Source organism: Plasmodium coatneyi, chromosome 11, assembly GCF_001680005.1.
Source record: "Plasmodium coatneyi strain Hackeri chromosome 11, complete sequence".
NCBI classification, from domain to species: domain Eukaryota; phylum Apicomplexa; class Aconoidasida; order Haemosporida; family Plasmodiidae; genus Plasmodium; species Plasmodium coatneyi.
In genome coordinates, this window is record NC_033566.1 from 1,751,081 (window position 1) to 1,770,153 (window position 19,073).

General features: G+C 36.3%; 1 protein-coding gene across 1 annotated transcript; it reads left to right on the forward strand.

Moving 5' to 3' along the window:
* Positions 1-2,174: 2,174 nt before the first annotated feature.
* Positions 2,175-4,937, forward strand: PCOAH_00035630 (SICA antigen; the record flags this gene model as incomplete). The annotated part of the gene is made up of 3 exons (XM_020060354.1): positions 2,175-3,441; positions 3,478-3,761; positions 4,347-4,937. The coding sequence occupies 3 exons, from the start codon at positions 2,175-2,177 to the stop codon at positions 4,935-4,937; spliced, it is 2,142 nt and encodes a 713-aa protein (XP_019916048.1).
* Between the last annotated feature and the right edge of the window lie 14,136 nt (positions 4,938-19,073).

The following is a 19,073-nucleotide window of genomic DNA, read 5'->3' on the forward strand; positions in this document are numbered from 1 at the left end:
TTTTTTTTCGCACTATATTTCATATTTGTTCGGAAAGAAAAAAAAATTTTGAGAGGTATACAGGAGAGAGTATCCCGAACAGCGTATCCAAATTCCAGTTGAGCAAAAAAAATTGTTCCCTTATTGCGCATTAATTGCAATACTACACGTGTTCCCTATAGTTGCGTGAAAATCTTTCCTTCTTACAATGCTTTGACAATGTATTAATGATAATTCTTTCCTTAAAAAAACTGCATATCTAACAATTCCGTATTAAACAGTATTTTTCTGTTACAACATTCCTATGGTTCTTTTAATATGAATAAAAATCTAGGAAAAAGGAAAGGAGTTAATTATCATGGGAAAAAACTATACACAGGATATAGGAAGCATATAGCGCATATATAGATGCGTGTCGAAGAATAAGTGCACAACAAATTTTCTCTTTTTTTTTTTTTTTTTTTTTTTTGAGAAATATAAAAAAGAGTGATACAATTTTGTGCGCGCACTTTATTTTTCTCCTTTAATTTTTTTATTTCTATGAAGCATAAAAATATTATTTTGTACAGATGAATGCGAACATAAATTAAATTGGAAAAATAATGCATTAAACATTGGATAGGTGGATGTAGGATTAATATATGCATAGAACCTTAAAAAAAGAAAGGATCGAATGTGGCATTGTGTTACATTTTCAAAATTCCCTATGCATATTTTATTGTTAAGTATGGATCAATTTGTTTTAATTTAGAACCCTTTCCCTTAGATTCGTTAGAAATTTACAGTACTTAAATTAAGAAGTATAAATAATGTAAGATCGAAGAATAACATGTGAGTATAATGGTAGAAGTATTTCATATATTATAGAATGTTGTCAACATAGATGTATAGAAAGATTAATGAAGGAAAGGGGTAATGTAATAATTCAGTCTATTATATTAAGACGGAAGGAAACTAATATGATACATCAAATAGAGAAGAACTATGTACAGCGTTATTGTACAAGGAGAGCACTAATTATTTAATATAAGAAATATGTAATAAGCATAAGTGAATATAAGAATGAAGAATAACCTTGTTGGAATAATAAAATGAATGTGGAATTCGATAAATTGAAGGAACAATGGCAAAATTCGATAAATTGAAGGAACAATGGAAAAATTCGATAACTTGAAGGACAGGTGGATTAAAGCAGGAGGATTAGAGGGGACACAGGGAGAGGTAAATTTCTTTATTCAAGAATATATGTATAATCATAGTTTAAGCATGAATATAAGAATAATTATGCTGTACAATGGTGGAACATATATTTCCTGCGGGTTGTATATATAACACTGTACTCTCCTTATTTGCAGGAACAATTATTAAAGATGATTGAAAAATGGATCAGTGCAATGGATGGTGACGTAGAACAGGAAGATTTAGATATTGGAAAGGCAGCATGCCAGAAGCTGACAATAAATGGGGCTCCTGCAACCGACGAGGAAAAAGAATGGTGCGCATTTATTGTAGGAGAATTCTGGAAAATAAAACAGAAGATGAACGAGGGAAGCAGTAGTAATCCATGGAATGTGAAAATAGCGCAATACATTGAGTGTGCTATAAGGAGAGTGTGGTTAATCGCATATGGAACAACGTACTGTAGGGCCAGGGAAGTTATAAAACTCGCTTTCGATGTATGGGACGAATTTTGCAAAGAAACAGTGGGGGGAGAACAATGTTATAAATGTGATTATGGAACAGTTCCAGTTGTGTTTGTGGGAAAAACAGGTGTCTACAGTCTAATAACAAAGAAAATAGTTGAAGAGAACGGGATATCACAGGAAATGCTTAGCAGGGTACCCAAAGATGCATGTAATAGAAGTAAAGGGCCGGGCAGTAATACAGGAGAAACCAGTAAAGAGGGACAACAAGAAACGAAGCAACCGAAAATGACAGCAGGGCAGTTTTATTTCATAAGCAAATTATTAGCGCAATGGATAAAAGAACACGGTATTGGCAAAGTGGATAACTTTGAGGTAATAAATTTTAAATATAGAAGGAAAAAATAGCATAGAAATATAAGAGAACAATGTAATTCAAATATGGTTCATAGTGTACCGTGTTGTGGACGCGGGAATTATATACATATATGATTACGCTCACTTATTTTGTAGGATCAAATATGGAATAATTTGCAGGAATTATTTAGGAACATGATGGAAAACATAGAGGAAAGTACGGGGCCAGAAAATTTGCTCTGTAGTATGCCTGACGATAAGGGTAACTCAATAAAAGAACATAGTAAAGGGTACAATTTATGCAAAATGTTAGTGAGAATATACTTCTGGATAAATGGATTAGAGCCGAAATGGAAGAGGAACTTAGGGTGGCAATGGAAAATAAAAGAGTGGGAGAAAAGTGTAAGTGAAGGGGAAAAAGAAATACAAGCTTATCTTAGGTGCCTTATAGGAAAAGTAACTATGACCAGAATGTTAGGACGACATTGTGCCTTAGACAAAGTAGCAGGAATAGTTAGTGGAGCTGTAGACGGGTACATAGGGGCTTTTGGAAGTGGCGACCATTATGAGGTTTGTAAGGAAGTCGATATTAGCAGTGTAAGAATGGGTGGAAGATTAATATGGAAAGAATTAGGTCAATGGATAAATGAATATCACCGGGAGAAAGATGAAAGGAGAGCATTAAAAAAAGTGGAAAAAATGGACACTGCACTACACAGAATAAAGGAGGCAGGGAAAATTTGCCCACCAGAAAAAAGGGAGGACGGAGAAAGTAGATCAAATACTTTAGAAAAGTTAGGAATAAGTGGTGTAGATAAGGAACCAGACATAAGGAAGGATACTAAAACTTGGGAGAAGGGTGCTATGGAGGAAGCATTGGATGAGGCAAAGAAAGTGAACAACGCTGATGAACTTATGGAAAAAATGAAGGACCTGGAACAGAAGTTAGAGGAGGAGTATGGGGAATCTGCAAAAAAAGCTAAGAAAGTGCAGGACGCTGCACAACCACAGGGTAGGGTCGATAGTACTGCGGGGGATGATGTTGTTCTACCCTTACCATCACCCCCCAACCCTGGACACCCCGGAACGGTTAGTGGAGGGGAGGCAGGAGGGGGGAAGTCTATATCAAGTGAAGCGAAAGAGTCAGGCAGAGAAAAGGAACCGCAAGAAGAGGAAGATGAGAAACCTAAGGCACCAGTACCTATACCAGAAAAACCAGAACCAAAAGAACCGAAAGACACTAATCAAACAGAGACAGGTAAGTCTGCAACTCCAAACTGTGATGGTAATAAAGGTGTAGATGGTGGTTTGGGTGCAGCTGAAGCATGTTTCAGTGATCTTGATGATCCGACACCAGCAGAACCCTCTGCTCCTCTTCCTAATGAGGATCATGAAGCCACTGGGACTACTGGTCCTGTTGGTGAACCAGGTAGTAAAGTAGGTGAGACCAATGTAATAGAAGGTAAAGCAGAACTTACTCCCGATTCTCTTTCTACAGGTGCTGCAGCAGATCTAACCTCCCGAACTCCAAGCACAGGAACAGACACAAAAACACCGGTATCTTCCAGTTCAAGTGCAAGTTCAAGTTCAGGAAGTTCTTCCAGTAATTCAGGTGACGAGACAGTTAAAACTGTTGAACAAAGTAGTGGTCCAGGTGCCGGTTCAGTACCACCAGCCCCGGGATCACATTCTGTAGTAGTGACCGTAGAAACACATACAACATCACATTCACCAAGACCAAGACAGGGGAAAAGCAGATTAGCACTTCCGCTCCCTAGTAAGGTAAGGGAGGTAGGGAAGGAAGGGGTCCATCACCCCTTCCTTCCTTACCTTCCTACAATTCCTACCACCATTGGAATCATCACCATGATTTACCTCCTTTGGAAGGTAAAAGAAGAAAGAGCTTAAAAAAAAGGTTTTAACAAAAAAGGAAAAAGAAAAAAGGAAAAAGGAAAAAAAAAATAAGAAAAAAAAAATTTTAGGGTCCCGGGTTCCGCGTTTGCGCGTATAAGAACAACCATGTGGCCTGCTATTTCGCTGCTTAAGGAAGGGTATACACCTATTGTTTGAATGCAGAAAAAAAAAAAAAGAAAAAAAAAATGAAGAAAAAAGGAAAAAAGAAAGAAAAACAAAAAAAAGAAAAAAAAAAAAGCAAACGTGAATAAATGAGTGTTTGTGTGTGTAGGATTTCGCAATTTAGGGATGTGTATGTATAGTATTTCTCATTTTAGTGTGTGTATGTGTAGGATTTCGCATTTTAGGGTGTGTATGTGTAGGATTTCCCACTTGCGTTTGAAGTAGTAATTATTGTTGTGTGTGAACAAACATTTCGCACCCCAAAAATTATTTTTCTTTTCTTTTTTGTAGTATTTTGCCGTACCCATTAAAAGAAGACGTTACAGAAGAGCTCATTATGTATCTGGTCCAACTTCACAAGAAAGAGTCCTTGCTCATGTGGACGAGCCGGATGATCCACAGGAATATACCTTAGTAAAGAAACGCAAACAACCAAGATCTGTTCCAACAAAAACGAAGAAACCAAAAAAACTTGTCGATCGCCGTGGTGTCGGTCGTCGCACCATTATTGATATTCATTTAGAAATCTTAGACGAATGTCAACGGGAAGACCTGCATTCGACGAAGGAAGACTTCTTTGAAATTTTGGTTCGGGAATTCATGCGTCCTGAATTCATAAAAGAGAAAAATGTTCCTGAGGAACAAGTTTCTATGGTTGATGTTCCTAAGGAACAGGTTCGAAGTTCAGGTTCAGATTCCGGGTTTAGGGAGGAAGACTTTGTTCCTCAGAAAAATTTTCTAAAGGAAGAGGTTCCAAGTTCCGATTCCGGGTTTAGGGAGGAAGACTTTATTCTTACAGAAGATATTCCTGAGGAAAATATTCCTAAGGAAAGTGTTCCTATGGAACATGTTCAATGTTCAGTTTCCGGTTTTAAAGTGTAGTAAATATTTTTTTCTTTTTTACCTTTTTTTTTGTAATGCATGAAAGTGTTTACATGTTCATGTGTAATTAATATAAACCGGAAAAAAAAAAAAAAATTTCTTCCCCACTTTAGTTTGACTTGTTTGGTAAAATTTTTTTTTTATTGAACAATTAAAAAAATGCTTATTCATTCTGTTACAAAATTTTGATTTCATAATATTTTTTTTTTGTTTTTTTAAAATACATGAATATTTCTTTAAAGAGGTCAGCACCTTTTTCGTTTTTTTCTGTTCTGCGTCCCGTTCGAAGAGTACCTTATCTCAAGTTGTTATTTAAACATACAAATGTAGGAAGGAAAAAAGGAAGGAATAAAAAAAGAAGGAAAGGGAAAAAAGAAGAAAGTGTCTCTTTTTTTTTTTTTTTTTTACACTGCATATATAAAATGTGTGAGCGGTGTTGTTTATGAGTCCCCCTCTTCAGGGAGGGGCACACACTCATTCAACATTCCAATGTTTTACATACAATGGTGTGTTCTACATCCGACCGTAACCTACATTCGTTCTTTGATGATGACCTGGTGTACTATTATTATTATAGTCATTTGTTCCTGTTCCTGCTCTTGTTCCTCTTTTGGGTGATCTATCATATATGGTAGACACTTCTGTGGAATCTGCTATGGTTGAATCTGCTCTGGAGACGTCCGTTAATGTGTCGAATTCATTCCTGGTGAATCTTCTTCTTCTATTACTTCTTCTTCCTGCATCTCCAGAAGTGTGGTTACCAAACCAAGAAGACCATGGTTTATACTGAAGGGAAAAAAGGTTGTGTTAGGTGGAAGGTTGTTAGGTGGTAGAGTGGCAGGTGGTGTGTTAGGGTGGTGGTAGGTGGGTTGTTAGGGTGGTGGTAGGTGGGTTGTTAGGGTGGTGGTAGGTGGGTTGTTAGGGTGGTGGTAGGTGGGTTGTTAGGGTGGTGGTAGGTGGGTTGTTAGGGTGGTGGTAGGTGGGTTGTTAGGGTGGTGGTAGGTGGGTTGTTAGGGTGGTGGTAGGTGGGTTGTAGGGTGGTGGTAGGTGGGTTGTTAGGGTGGTGGTAGGTGGGTTGTTAGGGTGGTGGTAGGTGGGTTGTTAGGTGGTGGTAGGTGTGTTGTTAGGGTTGTGGTAGGTGGAAGGAATGTTGTTGGGGGTGGTTTGTGGAAGGAATGTTGTTGGGGGTGGTTTGTGGAAGGAATGTTGTTGGGGGTGGTTTGTGGAAGGAAGGTTGTTAGGTGGTAGGGTGGTAGGTGGAAAGGAAGGTTGTTAGGTGGTAGGGTGGTTGGTGGAAGGGAAGGTTGTTAGGTGGTAGGGTGGTTGGTTGTTGGGGGTGATTAGTGGAAGGAAGGAGTGTCTAAAGGAGGAGGAAGGGAGGAGATCTAAGGGAAGGGGTCTAAGGACGGGAGGTCTATGGAATGAAAGGGAGGATGGACGAGAATTATATTTTTAATATTTCAATTTTAACTATAATTGTAATTATAATGTGCAATTATTACCTTATATAGAAGGAAAGGAGCACCTATTGTTGCTAAGGTGCCAAAGATGGAAGAGAGGGAAGAGGTGGTGGTAGCGAAACGTACCGCTTCGTCTGCTTCACGGTGCATCTTTTTTATTAATTCTTCCATCTCTTGGTGGAGATTAGCTGTTTCACAGTGTACGGCATAGATACTATTGAAGTCTTTACAATATTGCTTTTTCTCATGATCACCCGCACCCCCTTCTGTGCACACTTTCTGCATAGCTGTACATGCTGAGGAAAGTGTGGTCCAATAGGTTGACCATTCCTTCGCACAGGTGGAACTAGTCGTCGTCAGTTTTTCCTGTATCGGCTTATAACCGTGGTAATATTCAAATATGATTTTCATATGACCAAGAATGATTTGGTCAATGTTATCTTCGTATTGAAATTCACATTTATTTCCACTACTGATAGAAGATCCCAGCGTTTGGTAAATTTTATCCAAAAGGCTTGACAATTTATGATTATTTAAATCACTCCAATACTTATTTCCGAACCAATAATAAAAAAAAAGGCAGGGTTCATTATTTTTGTACTGTTTCTGCTGCCCATTCTGGTTAAATGCATATTCGTAGGCGTGATCGATTTTTGCAGCGTCCGCAATAATTTTTTTACAATGTGGGTAGCTAGTCTGTAATTGGGACGTTAATTGTGCAACACCAGCCCCGGTGCTAGAGCTCTCTACAGCAGGCTCGAAATTTGTATAGAACTCGTTATTTAAGGTTAACCACTCAGTAATTGACCCTAGTTTACACGTCTGGGGAGGTGGAGGGATATGTGTGAAACATAAATGTGTATATATATATATGTTTGCATTCCCCTTCCTTCAACCCCCTCCTTTGCTTCAACTTTTCCTCAATCCCCTAAAATTGTTCCTTACCTTTGGTGGTGCTGCTGGTGCTACTGGTGCGGTTTCTGACATGGTTTACATATGTGCAGAGATGTATATATTTTTCTTCTGCTGCATATGTGTATAATGAACTTTCTCTTTCAAAAGGTTGTTCATGCATTCAGAGAATAGAAGTATAAAGATTATACTTGTTTGTTTTATGATTGTTATGATTTGTTTTGTCTGTTCCCTAGGATGATTATATGATGATGATTGGATTGTAAGTGTATGAATAGTAAGTGTATGATTGTAGGGGTGGAAGTGTGTGGAATATTTTATTTTCTTACCTTCCTTTTTCTTCAATAATAATATATGTGTTGTTTAAATTTTTCGAGTAGGGATAACACACAAGTATGTATTAAATAGTTATATGAATAATTTAAGCAAGTTCAAAAAGAGGAACTAGGCAGGAAATATTAACAAATACAGAAGGGAAGAAAAATTTTTTTAATTTTTATGATATGTATTCCTCCTTTCATTTCACACATATATATATATTACCCTCATTATATATTACTTTATTATATTATACACATGTACAGGTACGTTGGAGTCATTATACATGTAGACTGGAGTATTACATGTACATGTAGAGCATTATATTATTATTATTTATATCGCTCCTTTTTTTATTGCATATATAGAAGTAATTATAATTTCCCCCCGACAGAAATGTTAAGAAGGCATTATTAATTTATACATTATTGGTATTGAAATGGGTTATTTAAAAAAATTTTAACACCCACAAGAGCAGTTTATATGCGTATAGAACGCTTCCCTCCTCTTTGAGTGTGCGTATATACTTATCCATATTTAGTGGAAAGAATGTGAATTTAAAAAGAATAAGGAGAAGAGAAATATAACATGAGGGGCCAAATTACATTCATTATACCATATAGCACAGGAAAAAAAAGAATATATACGTATTTCCGTCATAATAATAATCCTTGTATCATATTCCCCCCCCATTCCTTCTTACTTATTGTCGCCTAATAATAGTAATTGTTCTTTCTTCCCCTATTTATTGTTCTTTTTTTTTCTTTTTCAGATAAGTATATTGTGCATAACTTACACAACATGTAGAGGATGAGATACACATATTGTGTGCCATTTTGAGCTACACTCTTCCTCATTCCTTCTTAAGTTCCTTCCTAAGTGTATATTGTGAATTATACACTGAAGCGCCCTTTTTTTTCCCTTTTCTGCGTTTCCCTTTTCCCTTTTACTATTTTGTCCATAGGAATGCATAGGAATTCATAAAAATTCCAAACGGGGGGGCTTAAGGGGATACATTCCTCTTTTTATTCAGTACATATTATATATAGAGAAGGTTCTATACATTAAAGGAATTTTGGGAAGGTTGACAGTTCCATTTTGCACAAATACTATGTTTCAACACATGCATGATCATATGGATGTGATTATGGATATGCGTCACTTTTCCAACATGCACATTACTACTATTGAATGTAATAAAGGGGTTACTAATAATACCACGGGGAAAATATATAATGGGAGTAATGTTCTGTTCGCACATTATTTCTTTATGACGATGTATGGGATAACACAGGTCACATGTGAAGTACACATGGGGGGCAAATAAGGAATACAATGATTCCATATATATTATAATCATTTCCCATGGGAAGTGTACATGTAGAACTATAGTAATTATTCTTACTTATATGTACGAAATAATTGCGACATTGCCCTATATTATTAATTGTCGTATTTTACACTATAATACTCTCCTAATATAAGTATACTATTCCACATTGGGACCAATGTGTCCACCATGTAGAATGCCTTTTCAGAGGTTGTGTACATTACTGAGGAGTATGTGGGGCACACTACTTGCGGTGCAAATTGTCCCATTAGGGCATGGGGATCACTGTTTCCTTGGGGTGACCACACTACTTTGGGTGTCCACTACTTGGGGTGTACACACTACTATTGGGGTGAACACTGTCGAATGTCCCCCACTATATAAAAAGAAGGTGCCACGTGTAGAATGGGTGCAGTGTAAAAGTCCCTTGTGTTAAAGTACCTTGTGTAGAATGAGTGGCAATATTCTTGCACAGGAATAAATGTCTCCCCCTGCGTAATGCAATTCCCTTTCTACGTGTGTAGTACTACCCTTTCCTTCCCTTCCTGGGGGCTGCTCCCCCCTTTCCGGGGGGAGGTGGCAAACACTCATGAGTAATAAATAAGAGTGTGCAAAGAGAAAAACTACATACAGCACCCCCCCTTTTTATTAGAGGCACATTTATGGTGCACATAATATAAATTCATATTGTGCAGCTCCCCTATGTTCCACATACTATACATACGAACACATTCTTTAAGGGATTCATACTATGTGTACATAGTACCTCCCTCATATAGAATACTGCACATATTTTCCCCATAAGAGGGGGACGGAACCCTTATGGACAGGGAACCATCACGGTAGACCATATCTACGAATACATTATGTCATTCTTCGAAATTCGTTCCTTCAAAATTAAAGAATACTGGTATGTGGAGGGGGGCATATTTCCCTTCATTACTCTTTAAATTAAAAGTAGATAATGGGACGCTTATTTATTACATGGGAGTACAAGGGCTATGGATGAGTTGAATATGTGGAACCTCCTTCCTATAAATATGTGAATGTTGGGGCCCCCCTCCCCTTCTTATATATGTGAATATGGGACCACCACCACCCTTTTCCTCTTTATGTAGGAGAATATATGGGACCCCCGTACATTGCACTAATCACCTGCTAAATAGTCCATATTAGTTATGTCATAGCAGCGCGTGTGTGCAGGTGTGTGGGGGGGATGGGTATTGGGAAGTTCATTATTTTCTTCCATGGTGTGTATATAACACATTATTTTCTGTTCCATGTGCTTAATTCTTTTTCTTCCCCACATGAAATATTCTGTAACGAATTCCTTCCTATACGCAATAACGTATAATAATAATGCAGGGTCACATATTATAATTATGTACATATAAATAAAAGCAGTTATGTGTAATTTAACAGTACGGAATGTAAAACTAGAATCATAATATAAAAGTACTCTGATCGTCATATATTTCTATGCATATTTCTTACATTGTTACTACATCACATACATTTCATGCAATACAAAAAGGAAGAAAGGAGAAAGGGCACATTAATATATGAAATATAAAGTTAATTATAAGAGGAGCGAATGCTCAAAATGGTATACACAATGCACACATATATATACTATGTGAATGAGCCATTTATGGTGTATTAATAAGTAAGAAGGGTGAAAAAAAAATAATATAATAATAATATAAAATTTTGCATAATAAAGTGCTTTCTAATATTACATTAATATTCCTATTCGGAATGTATGAATAATGCATGAACAACACAACACAACCTTTTAACATATAAAATTCACATCATATACAAAAGCAATATCCACATATGAACAACGACCACCCGAACCATGACAAAAGTAATAACCCCCCTTTCATTTATTTATTTATTTGCTCCATAAAAAAAAAAAAATAGGTGTATATTAAGATGTATATGAATGTGGTGTACATATAATAATATTGCTCTATTCAAAACATAAGAGATGCATAGAAATATATATATTTCCGCTGCCCTATTACATCCATAGGAACACTGCAGTGAGGATGACTTACCCTCCAGAAAAGTATATGCAGCATTCAAAAAAAATGGCAAACATCATCAATGTACGGAAATCAGTACATGGAAACAAGGAATAGAGGATATACTAGGAGATAAGTTTAAACAAAATCATATGGGCGAGGTTAACGATACACAAATTGCCCACGCTTGGTGTCTTCTATCTAAAGTGCTTGGAGAGAAATCGCCCTGCACAGCAATTTGTAATTTCTTTTATTATTGGTTAGGAGGAATGTTGTGGAACAAATTAAAGAATGGGAATAATTCACTTAATAGTACTATACAAAGCATCTTTAGTACATTGGACAAATCCACCAATCTGTGTACACAAAACAATAGTGTACATAGAAAAATGAATACAGAACTTTTCCCTCAGAAAAAACAAATATTCGATTATTATTACAATTATAAAACTATATGGAGGGCATTGAAAAATTCCGGATCCGGTGAGTCTCCCTGTAAAGGAAAATATGATAACTATCTAGTTGGAGCTAATGGAAATGGTGGAGCTAATCAGGCTTATGGAAGAGTGGAAGCAAGTACTCAACGTAATAGTGATCAATACTGGACAGAATTTTGGAATAAGTTCCAAACTGAAAGTATTCCAAAACCATCACAACTAACACGTGACGATGTGTCCCAAAGGGAGCTTCCGACAGCATCAGGCGAAGGGGACAATGAGGAAAATCTCCTTTCGTGTTTGGATCAGCTGTCTGAAGCAACTACAGCAGTTGTTGCATCATTGGGGAAGGAAACGTCAACACACCATTCATCACTTCAATCATCACCACCTTCACCACAGGGGGGTAATGATAGTGGTAGTGGTATCGTACCTGGTGTCACTTCTGCAGTTGGCACACTAGTCGGACTACCTGCGGCTGTCGCATTCTTCCTTTATAAAGTATTTATGGAAGGAATAAAAATATTAATAATAATTATTCATATAAATATATTTTTTTATTTAAAATAAAAATATAGAATAGACTATACGTTCTGTATATACATACATCTATATATACAGGCATATATATACATATGCAGTACATATATATTTGGTATATATATACATATATATATATAATGCATGTCTATATCACCCCTTTCAACTTAACACCCTTCACTTTTTTTTTTTTTAGTATACCAATTTATTTTCTGGACTACGAGACACCTTCCCTAAGGGAAGCAACAACGGCAATAAAAGAAAAAAAAGATCCGCCAGGAATGACTTCGATTTGCGATCAATGGACGACTCTACAGGAACTTCCACACTATATTCAGCAGATGATTCAACTATTGGTTCCACAACAGACCATTCTACAATATATAATGTGCCACCCACAGGAAGAAATACTAATAGAAGAATACAACAACAACCACAACGAAGACAGCAACGACAAAGACAAAGGAAGAATGTGCATTATCATAGTATGTAATATTAAATGGATGAATGTATCCTTCCTTCCTCCCTCTTTAGAGGGGAGGGAGCATATATATATAACCGAACCACATAAATTTATACAGTGTAAAAAAGAGCAAAAGGACCATCCTTTTTTTTTTTTTCTTCTTTGATTTTCCTTCTTTTTTTTTTTTAAATCTGCATAGTAGAATTTTTTGGAATTTGTTAAATTTTTCTCTTTAGAGAAGGGAAAAAAATAATAAATTTAAACGAAAAAGATTAAAGGGGGGGGTACCATACAAACAATATGCACTATCATAGGAATGTATAAACATTCACCTTCATAAGTAATTTGATCATATACCTTCTTTGTCATGTATAGTTAATTTTGCTCTATTAGTTCAGTTATTTCAATAAATATCAGTATATGTATACATGTATAGAAGAGAAGGAAGAAAAAAGTGCTCTATATGTATAAACTGCACAATATATTTGTGCTAATAATTCTTAATAATCCTTTTAAAACATAAGAGTAAAAAAATAAATTCATAGCGCATGCTGAAGTTTTTATTCCAGAGGAAAAATTTACACTCTTTTATATGAGCAATAACTCGAATGGTGTGAATAGGAGTAGCACGACACTCCAAACAAGCATATGCAATAAAATTAATATAGCAGTTGCATGAGGACAATACTTTTTTGGGAGAGAGGTGGAGGCTGCTTCATTTCTTCCCGCTTCTTCCATTGTGTGCTATTTCAACATAATTATTTATAATTATTTATAATTTGTCTCTAATTATATATATATGTGGCACATATAATCATAATGATTTTGGATGCGAACAATTATATAATGGAGTAGTGTTGTAGTACAAAAAATTTAAAAATGTAAATTGCGCTATTGAAGAAGAAAAGAAAGAATAAAAAATTCCTTATGCATGCCTGTTCATAAGCACTACCGAACAAACGGGAAAGGGTGTGTAAAAAGCCTTGTATATATATATATTTTTTTATTTTTGTATAAATCGTGTGAGGGCATGAGCAGTATATTTTTATATTAGTTCACTATATTAGGAGAGGGGGCACAAATAAACAACGATGAGTGTAAGGAAGAATGAAAAGAATACTAAGCACACATCCCCAGGCATTCTATTTAGGGGGGGAGGGCAATATATATATACATGTACATACACATATGTATATATATATAACGTATATATGTATATATATATATGTGACATGTATGTACATTGGAATGCATACATATTTCAATAATTACATTTATAGAATCGGGATTTAGAGGAATTACTTTCAAGAAAAACATATGCTGCATTTGACGCAGGATGGAGTGTTCATAGTACAGGATCCTGCTCTTGGTCGGACAGTATGAAGACTACATTGAACGATAAATTGAATGGGCACGGAAAAGTCAAAGCTTATGTAGATCAAATTGTTAAATCATGGTGCATTGTGCAGAATTCAGGGGGAAAACACTTATCCCTCAGTCCATATTGTATTCCCTTCTATTATTGGTTAGGTAATATATTATTCAACACATTAAGTGGCGTTGTTGAATCACCTCTCGAAATTATGAAAAAAATCTATGAAAAGCTAAATGAAGTTCCCAATAATAAGGATAAGTGTGAAATTATATATGAACTTAGTGACAAGGACACTTTCAATGAAATGAAAGCAGTATATGAATATTCTCAAGATCAGTATAAAATAAAACAACAACTACAGAAAACCAGTAAAGAGTGCACTTTAACATATCAACAACACCTAACGAACACTAAATCAGCCTATGAATCACTAAGTTCCAGTTGTGAAAGTAAGACAGATGGACATTGTAATGGGTTCAATAATGTATATAAAAAACTTCTCGATGGGGGTAAACTATCAGAATTAACATGCAACATAATATCCGAGGAGCAATCCGTACGTACGGTGGAACAACCACAATCTCACACAGCAGTGGGGACCCCCACTGGAACCATCAATACCCCTAGCACAACCACCATTATATCTTCCGTAATACCGATAATAGGACTGCCATTAATCACATTTGCATTATATAAGGTGACAATCACAATTCTTATTAAATTAAAAAAATATAAATAATAACATTAAATAATATCTCCCCCCCTTTTTCTTTTGAAAATGCAAAATGGTGATTTACATTGTGCATGTGTAATGTATATATATATAACATATATTTATATGCCTTTATTTTCCTTCCCTTTATTCTTTATTTTAGTACACTCCATTATACTCTCGTATACGTAATACTTCTTCTTTTTTTTTTGGAAGAGGAGGAGGTGGTGGTGTAAGGGTCGGAAGCAGAAGAATAAGGAAGAGATCAGCCCAAAGTGACTTCGACACAGAAAGAGAAACTTCTACAGAATTTTCTACCACAACAGACAATTCTTCCACAACAATGGACTCGTCAGCAGAAGACAATTCATCTTTATATACTACTGCACCTAGATGTGGAAGGAGAGTAGCAAATAATAATAATTATGGTAGAAGGAACGGGCAACATAGAAATATACGTTACGATCGCATATAATGCACCATTGGATGCAACACATTCGGAATGTGATGGCTACTGCTCCTCCAGTGGAATGGTTGTTAGGGGTGGTTGTTAGATGTGGTAGGTGGGTTGTTAGGTGGGTCGTAGGTGGGTTGTTGGGGTGGTAGGTGGAAGGAAGATTGCTTAGGGGTGTTAGAATGGAAGGAAGGTTGTTAAAGGTGGTGGTAGGTGGGTTGTTAGGTGGGTGGTGGTAGGTGGGTTGTTAGGTGGGTGGTGGTAGGTGGGTTGTTAGGTGGTAGGGTGGAAGGTGGGTTGTTAGGTGGTAGGGTGGAAGGTGGGTTGTTAGGTGGTAGGGTAGTAGATCGGTTGTTTAGGGTGTTGGAAGGTAGGTTGTTAGGGGGTGGTTAGTGGAAGGAAGGTTGTTAGTGTGGTGGTCGGTGGAAGGCTGTTAGGGGTGGTAGGTGGGTTGTTAAGCCTGGTACGTGGAATGTTGTTAAGGGTGAAGGGATGGGTCTAAGGGAGGAAAGGAAGAATGGGTCTAAGGAAGGAAGGAGTGGTCTAAGGAAAAGGAAAGAAGGGAGAATTAAGATATTCTCATATATCTATATGTCTAATTTATTTTTTTATTTAATTCTAACAATAATACATATATTATTTAAAATGTGCAAATTTTTTTTAATTAGACAAAATAAAAAAGAAGAAAAAAAAAAAGAGAAAGAAAAGGAAGGAAAAAAATTCCACACTTAAAACTTCGACCGTTTGATTATATTTCTTTTCCTTCTTGCTCTAACAATAATAAAGCAACTAATGAAACAACTAATAGGACGACCACCAATAGGGGGACCACCATAGGACGACCAACAATAGGTTGACCACGAGCCCCACTATGGTTATGAGAATGACGAGTACCATATTTTTTAAAAAGTGTCATCGAATAACCGAAAGTTACTGAATAAACGGAAGTTACGGAGATATCAGCTGCCTTGTTTTCCGCCAACTTTCAGGGCAGATGAAAACAGGACTCGTCACACCTGAATTTGCATAATAGAGAAATAATAAATAAAGACCCACCATCAACAATATAACAAAGAACAAAGTCCAACCCCTATTTTTACGGCATGCTAACTTCTCACAAATTAATTTAAGTTTGTCTTTTAAGGTTGGATTTTTTATATTGTTTTTATTCCTTCCTCCTCTTCCATAGGATGAATTCCTCGAATCGAATTTTGGATTGAATTTTTTGTACTTTGATTTTTTGATATATTTTTTTCGGGCTCGATAATAATAAAATGCTACTAATGCACCTACCATAAGGACTACTAAGGTTGTGAAAACTGCCCATACTGTTACCGGGGTATGTTTAGATCCAGGCACATTACAAGTGACTTCACTGCCCGGGTTCCACCAGTTCGAAACTAACTCCGTAAAAATTTCAGGATAGGCGCTTGTATAACATGGAATGAACAAACTAAAGGCTAAAATGCCTAATATAAGTAATAGTAGGGTTCTATGTTTCATTCCTCGACGACAATCATGAAAAAAGGTTTTACAAATTGTTCGACATTTGTCCTTTAAGGTGGTATTTTTTTTATTTCTTTTATTCCTTCCTTCATATGGTTCATTTGGGAAGGTGTTCTTAATGGGGGGGTCGTCTTCATTATTATAACTTTTATGATGAAATGGACTTCCCTGCAACGCTGTTCTAACAGCAGATTCACCACTTGTTGTTGATGATCCTGCACTGCTCTCATCTGAGGAGTCATATGTGCTTGAACCTGCTTTGCCCCATGTTGATGCGCTTAATGCACTCACCTAAAAAAAAAAAAAAAGGAGGTACGAAGGTGTGAGTTCATAATTTATGGAGCATATAAGTATTATTATACAAAATGAAAGAAGGGGGGCGAGGGGGGAAGGGAAAGGGAAAACATTCCCTTCCCCCCACCCCCCTTCCTTCTTCCTTTTTTCCTTCACTGAGCAAAAAAAAAAGGGAAAAAAAAATTCTTTAATGTAAAAAAGTTAATCATCATAATGAAAATATGTGTGTCACAAATATATTTTTTTTCCTTTTTTATATAGGTGTGTGTAAAAATTTTGTATCTTACATGACGTGGATATTGCGCCCACAAAAATAGGGTACAGGTGAGTAGTGAAAGTTTTGTGAGAGGTGCCATTCTTTTTTTTTTAAATTCTTTTTTAAATATGAAGGAAGTTTAGAATAGAAATATATTCCTTATTTTTTTTAGTGTAAATTAATATATACATTCAATGGATTGTATAATCATTTTATTCTTTATTAACATGGAATGTTAATTCAGCTGTGTTGTGCGCGATGTACAGTTACTCCTTTTAGGTGTGTAAATCTAATTTAAACTGAAAAGGAACTCATTACAACATACAATATAAGATATATAAAATGGAATATATCTCAATTCAAAAAAAAATATTTTAATTACATATTACATTATTTCAAAAATTAATATTTAGAGATGTCAATATTTTTCTAACAGAGAAGAAAAAAAAAAAATAATAATGTAACACCCCCTCCCCCACACCCTAACACACTTCCCTCCACAATCACTCCCCCACAGTCACTCCCCACGCCTTTACTTCCCCTTACACTCACCCCCATATTCGTTCCATCACCCCCATATTCGTTCCATCACCCCCATATTCGTTCCATCACCCCCATATTCGTTCCATCACCCCCATATTCGTTCCATCACCCCCATATTCTTTCCATCACTCCCATTCCTCCCACACCACTTCCTTCACTCCTCTTTTTTACACTTTCATTCCTTCCACACACCTTCCTTCACTTATCTTCCTACACTCTCCTTCCTTCACACTTATTACCCTCCACCCCAATCATCTAACACCCCAATCTGTACCCCCTTGCACACTTCCCTCAACATACGCCTTTCCACCCACCTAACAACCTTCCTTCCACCAATCACCACCCTCAACCATTCATTCTACCACCCTACCACCACCCGAACAACCTTCCCTTCCACCTACCACCACTCTAACAACCTTTCTTCCACCTACCACCCCTAAACAACCATTCTTCCAGAAACCACCACTTAATAACCTTCCTTCGACCCACCTACCACCCCTAACACAACCATCCTTCCACGAACCACCAACCTAACAACCTTCCTTCCTTAGACATCCTCCCTTCCTTCTCCTTAGACCCTTCCTTTCCTTCTTTATAATAATATGAATAAACAATTGATTATATGAATGAACAATGTTAATTGTATATCAATGAACAAAATGTTAATTATACATATCAATGAAACAATGAAATGTTAATTAATTATATAGAAAAAGGGACAATATAGAATATAATTCACATAAGCTTTATATATTAAAGAAAAAAAAAAATAAAAAATGTCTTCATTTAAAAATAGGATGTTAAAATAATAAATAGTAACAACGGAGCAAGGTTACAAATACACATTAATGATAAAAAGAAGGGACCTTAGGTTCCTTCCATCCAACCACTTAACAACCTTCCTTACACCTATTCAGTTTTTGCAGTTCCTTCAGATTTGTTCTCTGTGAGTTGAACGTTCGGCCCCTGTAGAAATTTACAACCCCATATTTTGTTAGATAAATTCTTTCCTTCCTTTGAGAACCAAAATTTTAATAGTACAAATAGGATTAGGAAGCCAATGATCATGTAAACTATATTTGAAATTATAGCAGGTACACCCAACGTTCCGCTTTCACCTGGGAGGAACTCGAAAATTAAACCCACGGGACTTGGAATCCACATAAAAAGGATCAACGCAAGCAGCAGAAGGGGGAACCATTCATGTGTTTTCACCTCCCCACGAAATAATCTACAAATCAGTCGATCTCGCCAACTTTTTTTGTTTCCTTTCTTTGCACAACTTTGTACATTTTTTGGTGCTTTATTCTGTGCTTTATTTGGATGTTTGTTGTTCTTATCACCACCAACTGAAGGTGGTGTATTTGGTCCGACCTCCTTAGGAGGTGGTATATTTGGTACATTTGGATTGGTGTTGTTGTTCTGACCACCACTTGAAGGTGGTGTATTTGGTTTGGGGTCCGATATTTTTGATTCATTTTTAGGTGGTGATTGTTTTAGTTCATC